Source organism: Paramisgurnus dabryanus, chromosome 22 (assembly GCF_030506205.2).
Source record: "Paramisgurnus dabryanus chromosome 22, PD_genome_1.1, whole genome shotgun sequence".
NCBI classification, from domain to species: Eukaryota; Metazoa; Chordata; class Actinopteri; order Cypriniformes; family Cobitidae; genus Paramisgurnus; species Paramisgurnus dabryanus.
The window spans coordinates 1,351,991-1,376,708 of NC_133358.1; the positions used below are offsets into that span (position 1 = coordinate 1,351,991).

The 24,718-nt window shown below is 40.0% G+C and overlaps 1 protein-coding gene across 1 annotated transcript in view; it reads right to left on the bottom strand.

The window, feature by feature from the left end:
• LOC135777772 (ADP-ribosyl cyclase/cyclic ADP-ribose hydrolase 1) overlaps positions 1-24,718 on the bottom strand; it is a 232,216-nt gene that overhangs the window by 191,339 nt on the left and 16,159 nt on the right. Inside the window, exons 2-3 of the mRNA XM_065288005.1 lie at positions 19,217-19,244; positions 18,997-19,117 (exon numbers count right to left, since the gene is read on the bottom strand). Of these exons, the coding sequence (XP_065144077.1) occupies positions 18,997-19,117; positions 19,217-19,244 (149 nt within the window). The remainder of the gene's footprint in view (positions 1-18,996; positions 19,118-19,216; positions 19,245-24,718) is intronic.

The following is a 24,718-nucleotide window of genomic DNA, read 5'->3' on the forward strand; positions in this document are numbered from 1 at the left end:
GTGCTAATTATACACACATGAAGGTAATTACATACAATATTCCAATGATTTATTAGTAAACAAAATATAAGTTCCATAAATCTCAAACCATCAATATAAGTAGATTAAAAAATACAAGCAGCAAATACACACATAGGCCTACATATAAATAAGAAACCAAATGATGTAAGACCCATTCATTTTTAATATCATAATACCTATAAAAACAACCCAAATCAAAATCTTCTTTTAAACCATGTGTGGCCAATGTTCGCATTTAATATACCTAAAAGGCCTCCTGTCTAAATAAAAATTGGTCCAACTCACCTCACCTTCTAGATGACAATACCCCCTCAATTCCTATATACAATAATGAAGTTATAGGATGATTAAGTTCAACAAAATGCAGTGCTAATGGAAGGTTCATATTTCTGCATATTATTGCACTCTGATGTTTTGCGATGCGTGTTTTATACTCTCTATTTGTTTTCCTACATATGATTTTCAACAATGACAGTGTTAAAGTGGTTTCTGTTGGTATAGATGGAGAAGAGAGGTCCGATCTAACTAATTTATCTCCTAGATTAAATTCACAATGTAATCTAGGAGACTGTACCACAAGGGGAATATCATAAAGATGTGTACGATTTCCATCGGATTGCAAAATATGCCAATGTTGGTTGATTATCTTTTAAATTGGTTCCACACGTTTGGTACTGTATATTAAGAAATAAACATCACTGAAAATTCTTTTTAATATTTCTCTTTTTTTCTGCAATAAATCTGAGCCTCTCTTTTTTTGTCCCACAGCTTGTATTTGTTTGGGGGTGAATCCCAGAGATTGTTCCATATCATTAAGATTCTTAATAAAATAATTTGGTCCCTTATATATTCTTTTTAGACTTTATATATTACATTTGACTGTAAGGAAGACTTTTCTTCAATGGTAATGGAAGATAACTGTCACAGGAAGGCAAGACATGGCAAGATAAGCGGATCCAAACGCAGTTTTTGAGTGTATTAAATCCAAACAAGGTACAGGAGCACAGGCAAAAACACGAACAGTAACACATGACTATTGGCGCATGCGCGAGCGGCGACACGGTCCCTACACGTCTCCTACCTGTATCCGTATTTGGTTTGTTTGTTTGTTCTTTAATGAGTGTTTTTAAGACGTCGTAACTCTTCAATGAGGGTTTTTATACTTTGTAACTCTGCAGATTAATTTATAACGTGCTGGTCCTCACTATGAGGTCGAATCAAGTAATTTTCCTGCTGATCCTCACTTTGTTGGCCGACCTTATCCAATATGTTACCGGCCACAATATTAAGACACACACCGGCGGCCAGACGGCTCGGATCAGCTACACCCGGGACTTTCTGTTAAATATCGGACTCCCTCCAACCCGTCTTTGTTTCGAAGACACGTCGCTGTTACCACCCGAGTGTGTCAGAAGCAATAATGCTAAAACAAGGAAACGTGGTAAGAAAGGAGGAATCCGGGAGCGGATTAAAAGGCAACCTTACAGACAATCTCTTCCAACTGTCATGTTCGGTAATGTCCAAAGCCTACGGAAAAAAGTGGATGAGTTGCGGGCCTGTACTCAGTACCTCTCGGACTACCGGCATGCTTGCCTTATCTGCCTGACAGAGAGTTGGCTTACGGGGGCGGACCCTGATTCTGCAGCCGACCTGGAGGGTTTTACGCTGGTAAGGATGGACCGCAACCTCAACTCTGGAAAAAGCAAAGGTGGAGGTGTGTGCGTATATATTAATAGTAAGTACTGTAACCCGGCTCACATTACAATGAAACACCGAGTTTGTACTAAAGACATTGAATTATTAGCGCTCAGCTTAAGGCCATACTATCTGCCGAGAGAGATACATCAAATTAGACTTTTTGTCGTGTATATCGCACCCTCCGCTGATATACAAGTTGCTGCTTCTACGATCCATGATCTGGTAGCCCAGTCGGAGTCAGAGGCTCCAGATTCCGCTAACTTTGTGATGGGAGACTTCAACTCATGTAGTTTAAATGAGCACTTATCTACGTACCAGCAATATGTCACCTGTCCCACCCGCAATGCAGCCTGCCTCGACCTGTGTTACGGAAACATTCAGGACGCCTTTTACTCTAAAGCACTGCCTGGTTTAGGGAACTCGGATCACAACATGGTTAAACTGATGCCCGCTTATGTGTCCAGGCTGCGGCGAGAGAAAGTCAAAAAGGTGGAGGTTAAGAGCTGGACTGCTGCCGCATCCGAGGCACTGCGCGATTGTCTAGAGCGCACGGACTGGAATGTAGTGACTGGCGGGACCGAAAACGTCAATGATGCGGCGCTTGCAATCTCGGGTTACATAACATTTTGCGAGGACATAATCATTCCTAAAAAGACTGTGAAGATGTTTCCAAACAACAAGCCTTGGGTAACTCCAGAACTAAAACAACTTCTCAACCAAAAAAAACGACTTTTTAAATTAGGAGGAAACAGAGAGGAGAAAAGGACTGTGCAGAAAAACATAAAAGGTATGATCAGGGACTGTAAGGCAGCATATAAACGCAAATTAGAGAATTTTTTCAGAAATGATACTAGGAGAGCCTGGCAGGGGGTCCAGACAATCACAGGATACAAGCCTAAGAGGCATCTCATGGAAGTGGAAGATGAACTTGAAATGGCAAATGATTTGAATGATTTTTATTGCAGATTTGATATTTATGATTTTACCGCTGAACAGGAACTGGTTTATAAAGAAATCAGTAGTATGAGGTGTATGGACATTGAAATTTCTGTAGATGACGTTAAGTCCTATTTTAGACATGTGAATCCCCATAAAGCTAGGGGACCGGATGGTATTAGCAGCAGGACATTAAGGGTGTGTGCAGATCAGCTGGCACAGCCCTTTCAAAGGCTGTTCCAGCTGTCAATCAACACTGGTGTAGTTCCTTGTCTATGGAAAAAATCTTTGATCGTGCCCGTACCCAAAAACAATAAACCTAGGGAATTTAATGACTTGCGCCCTGTTGCCCTAACATCTACAGTAATGAAATGTTTTGAAAAAATAATCCTGAAACAGATTTTGGGGGAGGTTACTCCATCCCTAGATCCAAACCAATTTGCATATCGTGCAGAGAGAGGGGTTGAAGATGCACTGCTGACTTTGACAAACAACATATATGAGCACCTTGAACAGGCAGAGAGTCTTGTTAAAATCGTGTTCATAGACTTCAGCAGTGCCTTTAATACAATCCAACCCCACCTGATGGTAAAAAAATTGGTACACCTGGAGGTTAACCCAAGATTAGTTCTGTGGATTTTTGACTTCCTGACGAACCGCAGTCAACAGGTTAAATTCAATTCATGTGTCTCATCGTTAAAAGCCATTAATACAGGAGCACCACAAGGGTGCGTTTTGTCCCCCATTCTGTACACCTTATATACTAATAGTTGCCAAGCAACCTCCTCAAATCACACCTTTTTGAAATACGCTGATGATACAGCATTAGTGGGTTTTGTAAAACCTAATGCTGCATCCCTAGAAGGTTTTGAGAGAGAGGTGCAGGGTTTTATTGATTGGTGTACAGATAATTTCCTTGTGGTTAACCCAAAGAAAACAAAGGAGATGATTATAGATTTTACTAAAAAGGGAACTATAGTTCCACTATCAAATATAAATGGGGTAGCAGTAGAGCGGGTCACAACATATACATATTTGGGGGTTGAGATAGACAATAAACTGACTTTTAATGAATGTGCACAAAATAAGTCTAAAATGTTGCAGAAGAGGATGTTTTTCCTAAGAAAACTTAATCATTTTAGAATAGACAGCTGTATTCTACAGATGTTTTATAAAGCTCTCTTGCAGAGTGTTTTATCATTTGGCCTTATCTGTGCATTTGGTAATATGTACATTAAGGACCAGAATAAACTGCAACGAATAATCAAAACAGCTAGTAAGATCATTGGAGTTGATCAAACATCTGTGGCTCAACTATACAATGACCTTAGTTTAAAAAAGACAGAACAAATTTTAAAGGATCCAACCCACCCTCTTCATCAGAGTTTTTTAAAAAGCTATAGGTCAAGTGGCAGACTTCTGCAAAAGAAAATTAGGACCACAAGGTACAGTAAGTCTTTCGTGCCTACAGCAATTAGACTGTACAACAATAGAATTAAAAATTCTTAGGCATTTTAAAATATGAGCATACTGTGTATGTTAGCACTAAGCTAGTTTTCAATGCTTATTTATTTTTCTGTTTGGATTGTGTTTTTGTGTGTTTTGTTCTCAATGTTTAAATGTTTTTAATGTCTACTGTATTTATATTTTTATGTTTTTATTGTTTGGAGCGTGTAAGGTGACCATATGAATTTCCTACCTGTGGATAATAAAGTTTACCTTGACCTTGACCTTGACCTTGACAGGAAACAACCAACATAAACCAACGGCTGACAAACAGGCAGTCATCAGGCAGCGTAATTTAATGTGACAAGAACCAATGACAGAACAGAAACAATTAATTACTATGGAAACAGATGGGCAGTGGGTGGAGTATGAATTAATGTCCATGGCAACAAAAAGGGGGTGGGGCAACAAAGGAACAAGAGGGAAAACAGACGCACTAGAAATAGGGCAAGCACAGACAGGACTCATGACCTTGGCCATACCCACTGGAGTCCGGACCTCTGTGATTTTTTGACGCTTGTCTTATTTGACTCCACACTCAGTGCTCGTTTGGCTTCTTGCTGCGCAGCGCAAACCAATCGGAATTTAACATAAGCCGTAGGTATACTAGGGACGTCCGCGTATGTGCGCCGTCCGCATGACATCATTTTCGTAATCAGGAGGGTTTGCGTACGACGGCATATGCATGTGAAAATGTTGAGAAAGGACACTACACTACAAACAATTACACAAAGGCAATGGACAGCATTTTCACACACCCCATCGTTTTCTCTTCTTTTTTTCACTTCTTCCAAGAACAGAAAGCTGTGGAGCATTTTTGTCACCATAATATTTGATTTCTGTTCTTTGTTTTCTTGTTGTTTGTTCTAAACTTTGTTTGCAGTGGTGGATCCGCTACTTTTCTTCATCTATCCTAATTTTTTTAATATACTGTAAATGTTGGAAATCAGTGCTGCCCTGACCGCCTGGTAGAGTGAACAATTGAATAAGAAATCATTTGTATTGCGTATACGTGCCGAATGCGGCCATCCATGTGTAGCCACGGGGAGTATACTTGTCACGGTAGGATGAGTCCATCGTGACTTTCTGTGTTGTGTTTGTTTGGATGACTGAAGTGTGCATGTGCGTGTCTGATCACTAACGATCTGAGTGAGTGCAGGTGTGCGTGATTGCTTTACTCCAGCTGGCGGTGGTTACCCAGACGGCATATATACTCACTCATTCTCTTCTCTCACTGCCAGATGATTACGCTACATGTCTTGCCTGTGTTCTCGTGTTCGTGTGTTCCTGTGGTCTCGTCTTCGCGTGAAGGTCTGCCTTTTTGTGTATCCGGTTTCATCCGTTCACCTGACTTCACCAACGAGCACCAGGATTCGTCACCGCAGCCTTTGTCTGTCCAACCATTTCACCCGTATCATCTGTGTCATTTATATAATAAACTGTGTTTCATTCAGTCCTGCATTTGCTTCCTGATTTTCACATACAGTCATCACAGAATCATCTGGCCACCATGGAAGCAGCAGGAAAGGGTTCCCCGGCTCGGTTTGAGGAATTTATCTCCGCCGCCATACATCGCTTCACCACCCAGGATAGCCGGATTGAGGAACTGAGCCGGGGAATGAAGGACATGACAGACAAGGTGTCCGAGCTCACCCAGGCGATCCAACAGCTGACGCTCCCCACTGCGCCACCCACACCGTCTGTTCTTCCTACACCACCCGCGAGCGCGTCCCGTCAGGAACCCAAATTATCCACGCCAGAGAAATACGCAGGTGATCCAGAATGTTGCAGACTATTTCTATCTCAATGCTCTCTTCATTTTTTCCTTCAGCCCCAGACCTACACTACGGAGGAGAGTAAAGTGGGATTTGTATTATCTCTGCTGACGGGAAAGGCGGCCCGTTGGGGAACAGCGGTGTGGGAGAACCACGACCCGTGTACCCAGAATTTTGAGGCGCTCTCTTCCATGATGAGAAAGGTGTTCGATCGATCTGCAGTTGGAAGAGACGCCGCTAGGAAGCTGGCTGATCTGCGTCAGGGTACACGGTCAGTGTCGGATTACGCCATTGACTTTCGCACGCTAGCGGCGGACACGCACTGGAATGAGGAGGCGCAGTGGGATATTTTCCTGCATGGGTTAACCGGCCGCATACAACGAGAGTTACAACATGGGGAGGTCCCATCCTCCCTAAATGGACTTATTGATGCTGCCATCCGAGCGGACATTCGATTGAGAACGATTCCTGCTTACGACGATGAAGTGTTGTCCCACGCTGTTCTGGAAAGAACGCCCTCGTCGAGGGAAACTGCGGCCGGTTCCTCGCTGTCCGATCCGGAGCCCATGCAGGTGGGTCGAGCTCGGCTTTCCCGGGAGGAGAGGATTCGCCGTCGATCACTGGGGCTTTGCCTGTACTGTGGGGAGGCCGGACACCTACTCCATCGGTGTCCGGTAAAAGGCAGCGCCCGGGAGTAAATCTGGGGTTACTTTCGGGCGGAATCTCTTCGGCAAAGACCCCTCTAACATCTACCCTCCTCCCGGCGAAGCTGCGGTGGCGTAATACACATCTCACCTGTGACGCACTACTGGACTCGGGAGCCGAGGGGAATTTAATCGATCATCACTTTGCACGTAAGCTTCAAGTTCCGTTGTCTTCTCTTTCCAAACCCATATCACCCTTCGCACTCAATGGAAGTGAGTTATCTGTCATCACCCACGTCACAGACCCCGTCACCATTTGTATTTCTGGCAACCACTCTGAGACTTTGCAGTTTTTTGTTACGGTTTCCCCTCTGGCTCCCATTGTACTTGGACATCCCTGGCTGCTCAAACACAACCCGTCTGTCAACTGGAGGCTGGGTACTATCACCGGTTGGAGTGAAGCTTGTCATAAGTCTTGTCTTGTCTCTGCTTGTGTACCTGTCTCTGCGTCTGTGTTTCAGGAGGAGACGATGGATTTAACTAACGTGCCCGCTGAGTACCATGACCTGAAGGGAGTGTTCAGTAAGTCCCGGGCCGCTTCTCTACCTCCACATCGTCCCTATGACTGTGCCATAGATTTACTGCCAGGTACGTCTCCGCCTAAAGGCAAACTTTACTCTCTTTCTGTTCCTGAGATGGAGGCCATGGAGAAATACATTTCTGATTCTCTGGCAACCGGGTTCATTCGCCCTTCTTCATCTCCAGCGGGGGCGGGGTTCTTTTTTGTTGGTAAGAAGGATGGGTCCTTGCGTCCTTGTATTGATTACCGAGGGTTGAATAACATTACGGTAAAGAATACTTATCCTTTACCGTTAATGTCTTCGGCCTTCGAGAGGTTGCAAGGAGCCTCCGTCTTTACAAAACTGGATTTACGCAATGCTTACAATTTGGTCAGCATAAGGGAGGGGGATGAATGGAAAACTGCTTTTAACACCCCTCGTGGCCATTTTGAGTACTGCGTGATGCCTTTCGGATTATCCAACTCGCCAGCAGTTTTCCAAGCACTCGTTAATGACGTGTTGCGAGACATGGTCGATCAGTTTCTGTATGTCTACCTGGACGACATATTGATTTTTTCTACGTCTCTCCAGGAACATGTGCAACACGTACGACGAGTGCTTCTAAGGTTGCTAGAGAATGGGCTTTTTGTCAAGGCGGAGAAATGCGAGTTTCATGCACAGTCTGTTTCCTTTCTAGGGCACATCATTTCGACTGAGGGTGTCCGTATGGATCCGGAGAAAGTTAAGGCTGTGGTGGATTGGCCATCCCCAGAGTCTCGCAAGGGCCTGCAGAGATTTCTGGGGTTCGCCAATTTTTACCGGCGTTTTATTCGCAATTTCAGCCAACTAGCCGCACCTCTGACTGCCTTGACCTCCCCTAGTACGGCGTTCAGGTGGTCGGATGCAGCCCAGACTGCATTTGCCAAACTTAAAGGCTGCTTCGTTTCAGCCCCGATTCTCGTGGCCCCTGATCGTAAACGCCAGTTCATAGTGGAGGTCGACGCGTCAGATGTGGGGGTAGGAGCCGTGTTATCCCAACGCACATCTTCAGACGGAAAGGTGCATCCCTGCGCGTTTCACTCCCATCGCTTGTCGCCTGATGAACGTAATTATGACATTGGTAATCGGGAGTTGTTGGCTGTTAAACTAGCACTGGAAGAATGGCGTCATTGGCTTGAGGGGTCGGGTGTGCCCTTCATAGTCTACACTGATCACAAGAACCTAGAATACATTAAATCTGCTAAACGTTTGAACTCTAGGCAGGCTCGGTGGGCTTTATTTTTCGGTCATTTCGATTTCACATTGTCCTACCGTCCAGGTTTTAAAAACACCAAACCTGATGCTTTGTCCCGCATTTTTGAGCGTTCCGATCGTGTTTCCTCTCCCGAGCCCATTTTACCGGAGACTCTATTCATCTCCGCGCTCTCATGGGAGATCGAATCGAAGGTAACTAAAGCCTTAGAAGGGGTAACGCCCCCGGCACGTTGCCCACCGAACCGATTATTTGTGCCAGATACTGAGATCAGAGGTACTTAAATGGAGCCATAATTCCAGTATAGCTTGCCATCCAGGGGTCAGTCGAACCAAATTTTTGGTTAAGCAACGATTTTGGTGGCCAGGGATGGCTCGTGACACACACGACTTTGTGTTGGCTTGTTCGGTTTGTGCTGTTGGTAAGTCGTCTAATCGTCCTCCTGACGGATTACTTAGACCGCTGCCTGTCCCTTCGAGACCCTGGTCCCATATCTCGCTCGATTTTATTACCGCCCTCCCACCCTCCCAGGGCAATACGGTGATTTTAACCGTAGTGGACCGATTCTCGAAGGCGGCTCATTTTATTCCCTTGCCCAAATTGCCTTCTGCCAAGGAGACAGCGGTCGTTATCGTAGACCACGTATTCCGGTTACATGGCCTCCCGACAGACGTGGTCTCCGATAGAGGTCCCCAATTTATATCTAAATTTTGGCGAGAGTTCTGCAGGTTGCTAGGGGCTACGGTTAGTCTGTCTTCGGGGTTTCATCCTCAAACCAATGGTCAAACCGAACGAGCCAATCAGGACGTGGAGAGAGTGTTGCGATGTTTGGCTTCCAAGAATCCTTCCTCCTGGAGCCAACAACTCTCTATGGTGGAGTACACGCACAATTCTTTACCAGTGTCAGCTACGGGCCTATCTCCGTTTAAGTGTAGCTTAGGGTACCAACCACCTTTATTTCCCAGTCTGGAATCCGAGGTCGCGGTCCCCTCCGCACACGCTTTCGTCCAGAGGTGCCGTTGCACTTGGAGTAGAGCACGTGAAGCTATACTCCAAGCGAGACTGCGCACCAAGGCTAAGGCTGATCGCCACCGGTCGAAGCCTCCCGTTTACGTCGTGGGTCAAAAAGTGTGGCTTTCTACTCAGAATATTCCGATGCGTTCCATCTCGAATAAGTTGACTCCCAAATTTATCGGCCCATTCTCTGTTGCTAAGATCATTAACCCAGTAACAGTCCCCCTTAACCTCCCTCCTGTGTACAGACGAATTCATCCGGTTTTCCACATTTCCAAAATTAAACCCGTGTTTAAATCTCGTCTTAATTCGCCTGTTCCGGTTCCCCCCCGCCTCGTATCGTAGATGGGGAACCAACTTATTCGATTAACCGTATTCTGGACGCTAGACGGAGGGGACGCGGATTTCAGTACTTGGTGGATTGGGAAGGTTACGGTCCGGAGGAGAGAAGTTGGGTTCCTGCCCGGGACATATTGGATCACTCCCTTATTGATGATTTCCATCACAGGTCCAGGAGCCCGAGAACGTCAGGTGACGTCCTTGGGGGAGGGGGTACTGTCACGGTAGGATGAGTCCATCGTGACTTTCTGTGTTGTGTTTGTTTGGATGACTGAAGTGTGCATGTGCGTGTCTGATCACTAACGATCTGAGTGAGTGCAGGTGTGCGTGATTGCTTTACTCCAGCTGGCGGTGGTTACCCAGACGGCATAAATACTCACTCATTCTCTTCTCTCACTGCCAGATGATTACGCTACATGTCTTGCCTGTGTTCTCGTGTTCGTGTGTTCCTGTGGTCTCGTCTTCGCGTGAAGGTCTGCCTGTTTGTGTATCCGGTTTCATCCGTTCACCTGACTTCACCCACGAGCACCAGGATTCGTCACCGCAGCCTTTGTCTGTCCAACCATTTCACCCATATCATCTGTGTCATTTATACAATAAACTGTGTTTCATTCAGTCCTGCATTTGCTTCCTGATTTTCACATACAGTCATCACAATACTTGGAAAAATGTATACCCCAGCTTTTAGCACCACAAGACCGATTCAACAGCAGTTGACTCAGTATGCTTTTAAATCGATCTCGCAAAAGTGTGATGTTAAAGTCCAACAGGTCTGCGCTGCACCTCATTAAGTAAGATAAAGTCAAAATGATACCGAGATAACCAATCAAATCAAACCAGCAGAAAGAAGTGCAATTTAAGAGGACAGGTGGGCAATACCTCAGATTGTGGATGTGCAAGAAAGGTGTAAGTAATCAAAAGCTGACTATCATACAGCAGTTTAATGATGAGAAATATAAAACCACAGTGACTGTCAATGTGATAGGACAAGAAACATTACTGCAGCTGAGCCAGATGGGTGTCCAAAATGAATGCGCTACCTTCACTCCCTCCAGTAATTCAATTCCAGTTATTCAGCGTGTTTATTAACAAAATTCAATGCCACCCTTAAATTCTTGAAAAGATCTTTACTGTATATTGATAAGATTCACTGTATTGTACTTCTCTGCTGCATTGACATTGAAAACGTGACGCATCATGTGTGCGGCACAACGCTTCATCCACAGGTAGCGAATGTGCACTGAGTCTAAATGAGCCCATGTTAGGCTTGGCTTAAACTGACAAATTCACATTATTTGTGAATTTAGCTGTTTTAGTGAGTATCATAGTAAACTACTGATTATGTCTTAATATGTCTTACGAATGTAAACATTTTATTACATTCTGTCTTAAAGCCTAATAAACAGTGCCTGTTGAAGTCATTAAAGTTACTTAAATAACAAAAGAAGAGAAAATCACTCACTGGTCCTGACTGTAACTTCGTAAAAAAAGATTGATCCATATTTACTTTTAAATAAATACATTTTTTTTGCCAACAATCCTTAATTTTGAGCCCTGCTCTTTGAAGTAAGTTGGTCTATTATTGGTTTATTATGAAAGTTCAGCCTTGCATTATGTTTGTATCTTACAATTAGTATAATGCATGTAGTAATGAATACAGGGCAAGAAGAATATTTATCTAATATGGGGTAATGTGAAGTATTATAATAATTACACATAGTTTTCTTTTATGGGATATGGATCCCCTAAAAAAGCCTTGGACACCCCATTTATAAAATTCTAGTTCTGCCACTGCATTATTGATGTTGTATTTCAGCATATTAAGTGTTTAATGAGTGTGTGCATATTGTGAATGAATTTAATAAACTAATTCTTGATTGCCTTTAGATAATGATAAAATGATCCTACATTCAGTTAGCCTATGTTACTTTACTGACACAGCAATGTGCCCAGGATGGTAAAATAATTATTTAAATGTATTACTAATAAACAACACAAGTCTTGTGCATACTGACATGGTTTGACATCTATAGTTATTTGATTGTTTTTTTTCTGATGTGTTAGAAGTCATATATGTAGAGAAGAGAAATAAGACATTTTTTCCTGGGGTGCATGCCCTAGAAAAATACATATGGACCTTGGTATTTATAAAATCTCTGTACCGCCTACAGGGTAAATGTTAAGAAATCAGAATAACTGTTTAGATAATAATAAAAACAATTTAGTTGTTCAGTTACCCGATTCAAAAAGACAGAAATAATCATCCAAATTAGTATATTAGAAGAAAAGCATGTTATTTAAATGTAGGCCTATGTGTGTATTTGCTGCTTGTATTCTTTAATCTACTTATATTGATGGTTTGAGATTTATGGAACTTATATTTTGTTTACTAATGAATCATTGGAATATTGTATGTAATTACCTTCATCTGTGTATAATTAGCACTCCCATTTATATTGTTCTCCACTTGGTGAAAATAATTCCTTGATAAAGGCGATTTACCTTGCTGAAACATTGCTGGTAATTAATAAACTCTGCTTCAGTGAGTGTCGGGCGCCACCTGGTGGGCAGTGCTGAACATAGCCTACAGGTATACAAATCACTTTCGCACCATTTATCTTGAGATATTTGGTGCAAAACAGAGAGCACACGAAAAAGAGTGTTTGAAACTCTTTCTTTTTTAACACACATGCAACTCTCATCGCACAGATGCACAAACTGATTTGCGAATGTACAACATTTGTGTGTGACTTCACATACTTTGATGCAGGTGTTCAAGTAGGTTTTGCACCATATTTACTGCAGCAATTGTAGCAAAAAACGTGAGCTTGTGAGTTTCTTAACCTGTGATTTGTAAAATGGGATTTGTGGAGCTGCACTGAAGGATTTGTGAATGTGTAACTGTTGTGTCGTATTTGAGGGAAAGAAAAAAAATCTACAAGTTTGCAACTCTTCATCTGTGACTTCAAATTTACTGATACACATGTGTGGATAATCTCTACAAATACAAATTCCACTGTCACAGGTGTGCAGTTGTTTTGCACCAAATATACCTTCATATAGAACGGCTCCAAGATTCAGCACCCAAGGACCACTTTCTGGAAAACAGCCAGGGAAACCAGGACAACATATCACAGCCTCCGGTCACATCAGAGCAACAGGACTCCTCACTAGTTATGTCATTCCTCTCTCCAGTATCCCAGCTTTTGACCTTCTCCGGAAAAATGGAGGAACTGGTTTATGCTGGAACTAAACTATCCCACTCTATTGCTGCGAGCCCCCAGCTTTCAACCAGAAAACAACAAGCCCCACAACCACCAAAGCCAGTGGGCCCAGTTCCCCCTCCTCGTCCTGTGAGAGCTCTTCGGTCTCTGACACAACGCCAAGGCACACACACCCCTCTATCTACCGTAGGTGAACCAAAAACAACTGATAACGGCTCTCAGTGATATGTGTCGGGTTCATGCTACGATAATACAACTTTTATCAAATATTTTTCAAACTGAATTTATCAAACCGTATGGCAAATCAATCTAATCTGCTGCCTGTTACATGTCAAACTAAGATTTCTGTTAGGGAAAAAATTTGTACTGTTAAGTTAGCACTTTTAAACATCTGTTCACTTAAAAATAAATCACTTCTAGTCAGGGACATAATAACCACAAACAACCTGGATTTTATGTTTCTAAATGAAACATGGCTAGAAGAAAGCTACAGTGCAACAGTCCTTAATGAAACAGCCCCTCCTAACTTTACTTTTATGAGTGTCTGCAGAACTGCTAGGAGAGGTGGAGGTGTAGCTGCTCTTTTTAAAGATGTCTATCAATGTAAGCAAGTGTCATTTGGGAATTACCCGTCTTTTGAATATCTAGGTATTGTGTTGAAAGGTACTCCACGCATTCTACTTATCATTATTTACAGGCCCCCAAAATACTCTCCAGCGTTTGTTATCAACGATTTCCTCATTGTTTGACTGTTTTACTATTGCTGGAGATTTTAACATTCACATAGATAAGCCAGACAGTATTATGGCAAAAGATGTCACAGCTGTTTTAAATACTTTTGATCTGACTCAACATGTACATGGACCCACACACAATCGTGGACACACTCTAGATTTAATTATCGGTAAGGGTGTAAACATTTCATCAACTGTTATTAAGGATGTAGCACTGTCTGATAGGGGTGGGCGGATCGATCTAAAAATCGATAGTATCGATGCCAACACTGGTATTGGTATCAGATAGATACAATTGTAATTGAATCGATACTTCAATTTAAATATCTCTCCTCTACGTTCATTATACTTTGCTCGTGTCTTCTACCTCTACAATCCTGAGCAAACGCTGCTTTCAGATCCTGGCCCACTTTGCTAATCCTCCCCCTCCTGAGGAGCAGCGAACTGAGTGAGAGATCAGGATGGCCGAGAGGAAGAGAAGCATTGTGTGGAGCTATTTTATGGCTCTAAATTATAATACTGTAACAAATTAATTCTACAGTTCCTAATAACTAATAATTTTGTGGACTTCAATACTTTAATTAAAAAAAGCCTAAGGAATGTATCATTCATTCACCTCAGAAATAATGGCATACTGCTCTCCCTTACACAAAAGTATTTTTTTAAGTAAAAAGTATCGGATTGGTATCGGAATCCGCAATACTGACCCTATATGTATTTGGTATCGGATTGATACCAAATTTTGCAGTATCGCCCACCACTACTGTCTGATCATTTCCCATCTTTTTTCAAAAGTGTCTTTAACTGTTTAGAAGAAGATCTCCTAGAAGTGGTAAATTCATCACTTATCTCTGGGACGTTTCCAAAGTCCCTTAAAACTGCAGTTGTTAAGCCCCTCCTGAAAAAGAGCAACCTGGATAACACTGTGTTGAGCAACTACAGACCAATCCCAAATCTTCCTTTCATAGGCAAGATCATTTAAAAAGTTTTATTTTTAAGCAGCTGAACAAATTCTTAATTTCTAATGGTTACGTTGACATTTTTCAATCTGGTTCCGACCGCACCACAGTACAGAGACAGCGCTCATAAAGATAATAAATGATATTCGCCTCAATACAGACAAAGGCAAACTATCAGTGCTGGTGCTACTCGACCTCAGTGCTGCTTTTGACACTGTCGATCACAACATACTTCTTGACCGGCTGGAAAACTGGGTCTGGCTTTCTGGGATGGCCCTAAAATGGTTCAGGTCATACTTAGAGGGGAGAGGTTATTATGTAAGTATAGGTGGCCATAAATCTGAGTGGACATCCATGACATGCAGAGTCCCGCAAGGCTCAATTCTAGCGCCACTCCTGTTCAACCTGTATATTCTCCCACTAAGCCAAATAATGAGAGAGAACCAAATTGCCTCACAGTTATGCAGATGAAACTCAGATCTACTTAGCTCTATCCCCTAACGACTACAGCCCCATTGACTCCCTGTGCAAATGCATTGATGAAGTTAACAGTTGGATGTGCCAAAACTTTCTTCAGTTAAACAAAGAGAAAACTGAAGTCATTTCGTTTGGAAACAAAGATTAAGTTCTCAAGGTGAATGCATACCTTGACACTAGGGGTCAAACAACTAAAAATCAAGTCAGGAATCTTGGTGTGATTCTGGAGTCTGACCTTAGTTTCAGTAGTCATGTCAAAGCAATAACTAAATCAGCATATTATCATCTCAAAAATATTGCAAGAATTAGATGATTTGTTTCCAGACAAGACTTAGAGAAACTTGTGCATGCTTTCATCACCAGCAGGGTGGATTATTGTAATGGCCTCCTCACTGGCCTTCCCAAAAAGACCATTAGACAGCTTCAGCTCATTCAGAACGCTGCTGCCAGGATTCTGAGCAGAACCAGAAAATACGAACATATCACACCAGTCCTCAGGTCGCTACACTGGCTACCAGTTACATTTAGGATTGATTTTAAAGTGTTATTAATGGTATATAAATCACTCAATGGACTAGGACCTCAATACATTGCTGATATGCTCATTGAATATAAACCCAACAGATCACTCAGATCATTAGGATCACATCAGCTAGATATACCAAGGGTTCACTCAAAGCAAGGAGAGTCAGCTTTTAGCTATTATGCCAGTCGCAGCTGGAGCCAGCTTCCAGAAGAGATCAGATGTGCTCCAACAGTAGTCACATTCAAATCCAGACTCAAAACACATCTGCTTAGCTATGCATTTACTGAATGAGCACTATGCTGCGTCCGAACTGATTGCACTATATTTTATATGCACTATTTATTTCTTTTTATTTCTCTTGTTTTAATTCTTATTTTTAACTGTTTTATACTTTTATTCCTGTTTTACTCTTTTTCACACATTTAAACTGTTTTTATTAAAATCACATTTATCTTGTTTTAATTTATATTTTAAATTCATGTATCTTTGATTTTTTTGGTTTCTCATTTCTATGTAAAGCACTTTGAATGACCTCTGTGTATGAAATGTGCTATACAAATAAACTTGCCTTGCCTTGCCTATTGTACATATTTTGTTTAATTTACTGAAATTGTGGTTTGAAAACTCTTCTTAGGTGTTTGGTATGATTTGTTTTGTATATGTGACCAGTCACGGAAAGAAGGGACACAAGTCGGGGTCTGGGGCCTTTTGAGTTATTCATAGATTCTGAAAGTGCAGTTTCTAAGCTTTCTAACGATGTGTAACACATGGAAATCTGATAAGATTTGGAGAAGTTGTGGCCATTTGAATGTAACACATTCAAGAAAGAGAATGCTGAGAAATTTGAGAAAGAAAAAAGTTAACACTTTCCCTTTTCCCTGGCTGGAGAGACAATAGGGCTCATTTACATCTCATTTAGCTAAGCCATACCCCCTGTAAAGCCGTTTTGAGATACAGATGTTCTAGCATCATATGTAGTATTTTATTACAGAAGTCCGAATGAACAACATTCAAAAATAAACAGGACTTTTACCTTTGTGGGGATCACAAGTCGAATCCAGTCTGTTTCAGATGTGTGAATCATCCAATGATTTTTGTCCACAAATGCGTATAATCCGTGAAATATATAGTCTATTGTTTACATCAGATTTCGCATGAACTTCTGGTAATACAATATAATATACAATTTGAGGACTATTTACATTGTAACATGTAAGGGTATATCAGATTACAGTCCGGTATTTGCGTTCTGTTAAACACATGAACCCGCCTTCAAATTTTGTATTTAAAATAGGGTCTCTGTGTAACTTATGAGTTTGACTTCATGCTGCGCTGCAAGACGTCAAAGTACCGCGAGAGCGAGTCGAAATGAAACTACTCCGTAATATTTCTTGAAGAGCTCTCGCGGTACTTTGACGTCATCCGACTGCGGCGCCCCATAAAGTCAGTGACGCGGCTGACGTACGATGCGGCTGATTGTTATTTGTTCCGCCCCAGCTTCTTTTATTTTTATTTTGTTTTGTGCGCCCGAGCTTCATTTACAGTCTGGGGCTACAGCTATTAGTTTGAAAAAATAAATAAAACTAAGCAAACATTTCTGAGGAACAGGTCAGCCGCGTCACTACAAGTCAGGTGACTTCACGCTCGAGCCGAAAGACAAGACAATGCTGCATAAAGTTGTAATTCTTGCTATTTTTGGACCAAACTGTATTTTCGATGCTTGACCACAATCTTACTGACCCACTGATGTCAAATGGACTACTTTGATGATGTTTTTATTACCTTTCTGGACATGGAAACCGTACATAGATTTTCAATGGAGGAAACAGAAAGCTCTCGGACTAAATCTAAAGTTAAAACATCTTAAACTGTGTTCCGAAGATAAACGGAGGTCTTCCGAGTTTAGAACGACATACGGGTAAGTCATTATTGACATTATTTTAAGTTTTGGGCGAACTATCCTTATTCAGTAGTCACGCTGTTCCCTGTGGGGGCGGAGAAACACAAGCTTATCCAGTATGTAAATATACACACAGACAATGACGCCCCTCGCTGCACGCTAGAATCTCTGGAAAAACAAGCCTATTTCAACCGCAAAATGTACGCTTTTAAAATATACATAAACTGCTATCTCAAACATGGAGAGGCTTCTTCGTGATCTCAACTAACAGATTCTGCAATAAAACGAAAATCACAAATTTTGAAAAAACAACTTTGATTCTCATTTTCTCGAAACTTGTGCTGCCGACTTGTGTCCCTGGTTTCCGTGACGGGTCACATATGTGATGTTTATTTGATGCCTTTGTGCTGCCTTTAGGGAGGGTCGCTATCCTCAGGTGAGATTTACTTTTTCTGGCAGCAGTATTTTTTATTGATCATAATGTGATGATGTGTAATTTGTGTGTTGGTCTAATTCTGTTCTTATTTTCCCTTCAGAACTGGGGTACCAGTATTAGTCAGGATCTGCTGTAGGCCTATGTGGTGGTGGTACGGCTGTCGACTTGCAGTGTTCACAAGTGGGGTTTGGTGTGGTGTTGTGAAAGAACAAGAGTGCTTGCTGAGCTTTGTGATATTAGTGTGTGCGTGTGTGATGGTTTTTGTGATTGATTGTACTCTTTTAAATTTTTACAGTACATATTAAAAGGAATCATGTATCTTTATTAATGTGTTTTGAATAAATTGTGTAAAATATTTCCTGTCTATATTTCCTGATATCTGTCTCAGCCACTATGTATTTGGCCGTTTCCGGGGTGGCATAGTCGATTTATTGCCATAATTGGCATTCGTTAAAAACATTAGCACATTGCCACATAAGCTATGCTAAAAGTGGTAGCGCCAGTCCCGGAGATTGGCTGAATGGATTCCAAAACGTTAAAAAACAAATGTTTAAATCTAGGGGAGCTGTAAAATGAGTATAGATTCAGAAAGATTATCAAAAAATACATAGAGTTTAAAATTAAATTAGTTTTTGTTTCAGTTTTTTATATAAATTGGGTAAGAGCGAAAATACTGAATGCTGTAAAAACTCAAGAAAGCGTCATTGGCAATGAAATGTTTTTTCTTAATTGACAAGATAACTTGTCAGTGGCGGGGAAAGAGTTCAAATTGATTCTTTGATTCACCACTCCTTTAAGTATCAAATTAACTCTAGAACTGCTTCAATGTTACTTTAAACACCCTGCTGGTGGTTTCCATATGTACACTGAGCAATGTAAATTTAAAACCTGAAAATTGTCAGCTCCTGAGTTAGCACTATCCACTTGGAAATTACAGAGTTATGAATGTTAATGCTCTCACATAGACTTTTATATATGTGCAATAATAATCTCACCAAGAGCTGGGATTAACCAGGGTTACATACTCATAACACCGTCCAGTAACAATCTGTTTAAGATTTAAGGTGGTCCCAAACTCTGCTGTAGGGTCCATTACGAAAAGAAGCATGGCAAATCCTGAAAAAATTAAAAACTTGCATAAACAAGAGTTCTGAGTAAAAATATTTTTATTTCACAGACTGGAATTATTTAATATTAGTTATTGAAGACACTCACCTAAAGTCATTCTGAAAAGCAACCTCACCTGAAACAGTAATATATGCTTTAAAAAATGTAAAGGCAACTAAATAATAAGGCAATGTATCACACACTCTTTATCTCAATCAGCTCAAAAGATTACATTAAAACCATTTCAATCAAGTTATCACAACATAAATTGATATGTCAATAAAAAGTAATGTTTTAAGATTGTGGGGGGGAGTTGCAATATCTTTGATTCCAGTTGTAGTTTTAATAGAATTCCTGATTTGTAGATAGTAACAGTAGTGTTCTTTTCCTAGATTAAATTTCTGCATATAGAAGGAAATTATGCATAAAAAGGAAAAAACATACAAGACACATTTAGACAAATACAACATGAAGCCATGAGAGCACTTGGGGCCAGTTGTTCAAAAGTAAGCTGATCGGATTTTGGTTATCGGATTGGATCAAATCTTGAAACTGGGTTGTTCAAAAGGGAAAGAAGGAATCTGAAATCAGATCAGATCACATAATCCAATCCTAGTTTAAATCTGGATCAAACCTTCAGTTTGTGTTGTTCAAAACTTGTCAGTAGGATTTGGATAACTTTGATCCAAAAAAACTGGATTATCCTGATCCCAACAGGGGGTAGGATTTAAAGGTGGATTCCAGGAGGGAAATGTAGAAAAACTTTAAAATTGGTCAAATAACACATTTGTTTCATTTAGTGTATATACTTTTATTTATATTTTGAACTTGACTTGTGTAACCGTTGTAACAGTGATAAAGTAGATATAGTAGACATAGGCTACCAATTAAGCTATTCAGTAAAGTAAAAATAATGAAATGTGAAATAATCCCCCAAACAGATTTCAATCACAAACAAAAAAGTTTATGTCATTCATCACCGTATATTAATTTCAAAGAAACAATCATCAGAGATGAGCCTGTCAAAAACAATGTCTAACAATGGCATCCCTTACTATACGTCCACTCAGTCCCTCATTCTGACAGAATGCCAGAGGTTGGTCTGGTTCTTCAAATGGCTCAGGTGCATCATAAACATCATCACAGGAAGGGACATTGCACCTGGTAACGATGTTGTGCAGGACGTTACACGCTAGTATTATGTTGCATGCTCTCTGTGGTTCCACTCGCAAGTAGTTAAGGCATGCAAAGCGTCTCTTCAGAACTCCATTTAAAAGCTCAATTGCACATCTTGTTTTGCAATGGAAGTGTTGATGAATACACAGAAGTGGTTCTGGACATTATTGGAGGTGAAAACTATAAAGCTCTGCATGGGATTCGAGGTGTTGTAGGGGATGGTGAGCCTACGATTGTAAAGGAAAGTGAGGAAACATTCATTCTGGATCTCAGCCCTACTGTATTATTGAAATACAACCTGGACCCTCACTGGTAGAGCCAGCAGTCACAGGAGCTCAGAAAAGACACTTGAAGCGTCCTTTGTGCGCCCACAATGTATTTGTTATTGGATATATTTTTTTTTTGTGACTCAGATGAGGGTTCATAAAATAAATTATAAATGGATGTTTATGTTATTTTTGTGTTTTGTATCAAAATTAAAAACTCTTACAGTGATCCCATATTGGTTCTTCTACCTGTTCTTCACATAGCTGGTAGCACATGTTGTGATATGTTGTCCCATTTAGAGCCCAGGTAATCTGGATTTGGTAATCTTGAAAACTGTGTATCTGGATCAGGGTGATCCAGTCCAATGTTGCTTTGAAAAACCGGCATAAAAGTAAGACGGATTACCTGATCCTGAATAGGAAAAAATGTGATTTCCAAATCCGGATCATTTTGATCCAGATTAAACTTTTTGAACAACTGGCCCAAGATTACTAATGGGAATCCAGATAGCATATTTTGACAATACTCAACAGGTGATTATTACTTATTTCTTATTGCATTCATTGGCGTTTTTTTCCTGTTCCCTTTAGTGAAGGATTACAGCCAAGACATAGTGTCATTTCTGTAAAGCTTACCACCCACATACAGTGGATCAACTGTGTTAATCGCTTTCTTTCGGTTCTGATGGAACTCCGTCTGTTCTGAATGACTCGTGGGAATTGATTGTTAAGTCTGAATGTAGATCCTTGCAGTTCTTTACCTTTGCTCTTGACCAGTTTTTTCTGTTTGTAATGTTTACATTTTGTAACGATGGGGTGTGTACATTTTGCGTCACAATTTTTATTGTTGTTAGATCCGGGGCGATGAACGTGGTGGAAAGTTATATTGTTGACAGTTTCTTTTGGGATTTTGAGTGTAGAATGCATGAAATCTTTGATCGCGTGTTCCGGGTTGTCTTCGGTTTGTTCTTGTATGCCTTAAAAGATCAGATTATCCCGCATACTATGGCATTGAATTTCTAGTATAGATTATTTTAGTGACTTTTTTTCGGTTTGGAGATTATTGATTGTTGTTGTGAGTTCTAATATCTTTGTATGCATCACGTTATTTTCTTTTTGCAGCGATTCTATCTGGGATTCTATGTAATATTCTTATTTTAAATCACATCTATTACTGCTAGTAAAGGATTACTGATTGATGTATTTTATACAGTAAAATTCAGCCTTTCTGTTTTGTTACGTAATGAATTTGGAAAGCGTTTTAGTTCTTTAATGGTTAATTATGTCCCAGATAGCAACACATTCTGAGCCAAAACTGGCTTACTAAAGGCACTCAAGGCTTAATTCTGGCTTTGTATGTTTGGCTGAGTTGTGGCAGGAGGCTAGTCAACCAAAAGCAAAATGCACCTTTTTAGCGGAGTTCTGGTTTGAGTTTGGTCCACCACAAAAAAGCAGTGGTGGACGAATTACATAAATCATGTACTTGAATTTTACTCAAGTTAAAGTAGAAGTACTTGCTTAAAAGTTTTACTTGAGTAAAAGTACAAAAGTATCTGCCTTAAAATGTACTTAAGTACAAAAGTACTGTGATTTATTATGTCTGTATCATATTGTCACGAAACTCAAATTATGTGAAAAAACTCTCTTGGCTCACTTATCTATTAATAGAAGGACATTAATTATTCAGACACTGATGTCTATTAAAATTATCATAAGCCTAAAACCTTAATGCCAAACAATTCCTTTAGCATCAAATGAAATAACAGGATTTGAGAGCAGAAAGTCTCATTTCAAGATTTATTTGTTAAATAATTTAACAGTTGAAGTGTAGTAAAAACTTGAATTAAGCACAGGTTCACAGGAGTTTTCTTTTACTATCTGGAGGTTGATGGAGCCTCCTGACTTTCCAGGTTTCTTTTCCTTTATGATGTTACAGTAACATACCTTTTAATGTTGGCTACCATGCTTTCTCTGCAAAAGAAAAGATTCAGACATTAAATACATATCTAGAAACCAGTCTCCCTTCCTTTGGCACAGTGGTGGACAGTAACGAAGTAAATGTAATTCGTTACTGTACTTAAGTAGTTTTTTGGCGTATCTGTACTTTACTCAAGTACTTTTATTTTGGGAGACTTTTACTTTTACTTTACTACATTTTAAAGTCAAATATCTTACTTTTTACTCTACTACATTTTGAAAATTCGGTCGTTCCTTTTTATTTATCAGTGGATAAAAAACTTAACTGGATAGAATAAAGCTGCAAAAAAAAAAAAAAAAACGCACCCGTGATGCGTCAAACCACCAATCAGGGTACAGCATGTGCTTTTGAACTTGTTTTGGTTGCCGCGCTGGTTCACGAAAGCTAAGCGAGTGCAGCAGCCAGCGTATCGTTTGGAGAATAAAACTGCATTTAAAAACAACGGAGGAAATGACTTGACCCGCCACAACAACAATGGCCTTATTTACGCGAGTTTTTTAAGTCCTTGAAATAGAAGAAGGAGTCCTTCGTGTCTTCTCTGCCTTCCTTGAAACTGTGCTATTTCGTTTTACAAGAATACTCCTTCAAATCTAAGGAAACGCGTAGAGGTAAGCCATTTTTATTCTGGTTATATTTTTAAAGGAGCAATCTTAACAGTAGCTTGCAGAAAACTGTTTCATTGTGTAGTTAAAATATATACGATGTTATCATAAATGAATTTTAAGTAAGTTAGCTATGCAGGCTGGAGCTATTTTTAGCCGTATAGTTAGTGCTGTGTTATTGTGAAATGACAATCAATCGCTATCAACACTGTTGTAAAATATAAATGACATTTTGACTAGCCATGCAGTGTATTTTGCTTAAACAGGCAGGTGGATTGGAGTGGTCCTTATACTACATATTATAACTAATATTTTCCAAAGTTTTGCTTCCAAATATATTAATACATTTATTTATGTATTACAATATACATATGACATGCTAAAGCACATTAAATGTTTCTTAAATTATATTCTGTAAGGCTTATTGTATTTGCCAAAGGAAGGGAGACTGGTTTCTAGATATGTATTTAATGTCTGAATCTTTTCTTTTGCAGAGAAAGCATGGTAGCCAACATTAAAAGGTATGTTACTGTAACATCATAAAGGAAAAGAAACCTGGAAAGTCAGGAGGCTCCATCAACCTCCAGATAGTAAAAGAAAACTCCTGTGAACCTGTGCTTAATTCAAGTTTTTACTACACTTCAACTGTTAAATTATTTAACAAATAAATCTTGAAATGAGACTTTCTGCTCTCAAATCCTGTTATTTCATTTGGTGCTAAAGGAATTGTTTGGCATTAAGGTTTTAGGCTTATGATAATTTTAATAGACATCAGTGTCTGAATAATTAATGTCCTTCTATTAATAGATAAGTGAGCCAAGAGAGTTTTTTCACATAATTTGAGTTTCGTGACAATATGATACAGACATAATAAATCACAGTACTTTTGTACTTAAGTACATTTTAAGGCAGATACTTTTGTACTTTTACTCAAGTAAAACTTTTAAGCAAGTTCTTCTACTTTAACTTGAGTAAAATTTTACCCTGGGTATCTTTACTTTTACTCAAGTACATGATTTGTGTAATTCGTCCACCACTGCTTTGGCAAATACAATAAGCCTTACAGAATATAATTTAAGAAACATTTAATGTGCTTTAGCATGTCATATGTATATTGTAATACATAAATAAATGTATTAATATATTTGGAAGCAAAACTTTGGAAAATATTAGTTATAATATGTAGTATAAGGACCACTCCAATCCACCTGCCTGTTTAAGCAAAATACACTGCATGGCTAGTCAAAATGTCATTTATATTTTACAACAGTGTTGATAGCGATTGATTGTCATTTCACAATAACACAGCACTAACTATACGGCTAAAAATAGCTCCAGCCTGCATAGCTAACTTACTTAAAATTCATTCATGATAACATCGTATATATTTTAACTACACAATGAAACAGTTTTCTGCAAGCTACTGTTAAGATTGCTCCTTTAAAAATATAACCAGAATAAAAATGGCTTACCTCTACGCGTTTCCTTAGATTTGAAGGAGTATTCTTGTAAAACGAAATAGCACAGTTTCAAGGAAGGCAGAGAAGACACGAAGGACTCCTTCTTCTATTTCAAGGACTTAAAAAAC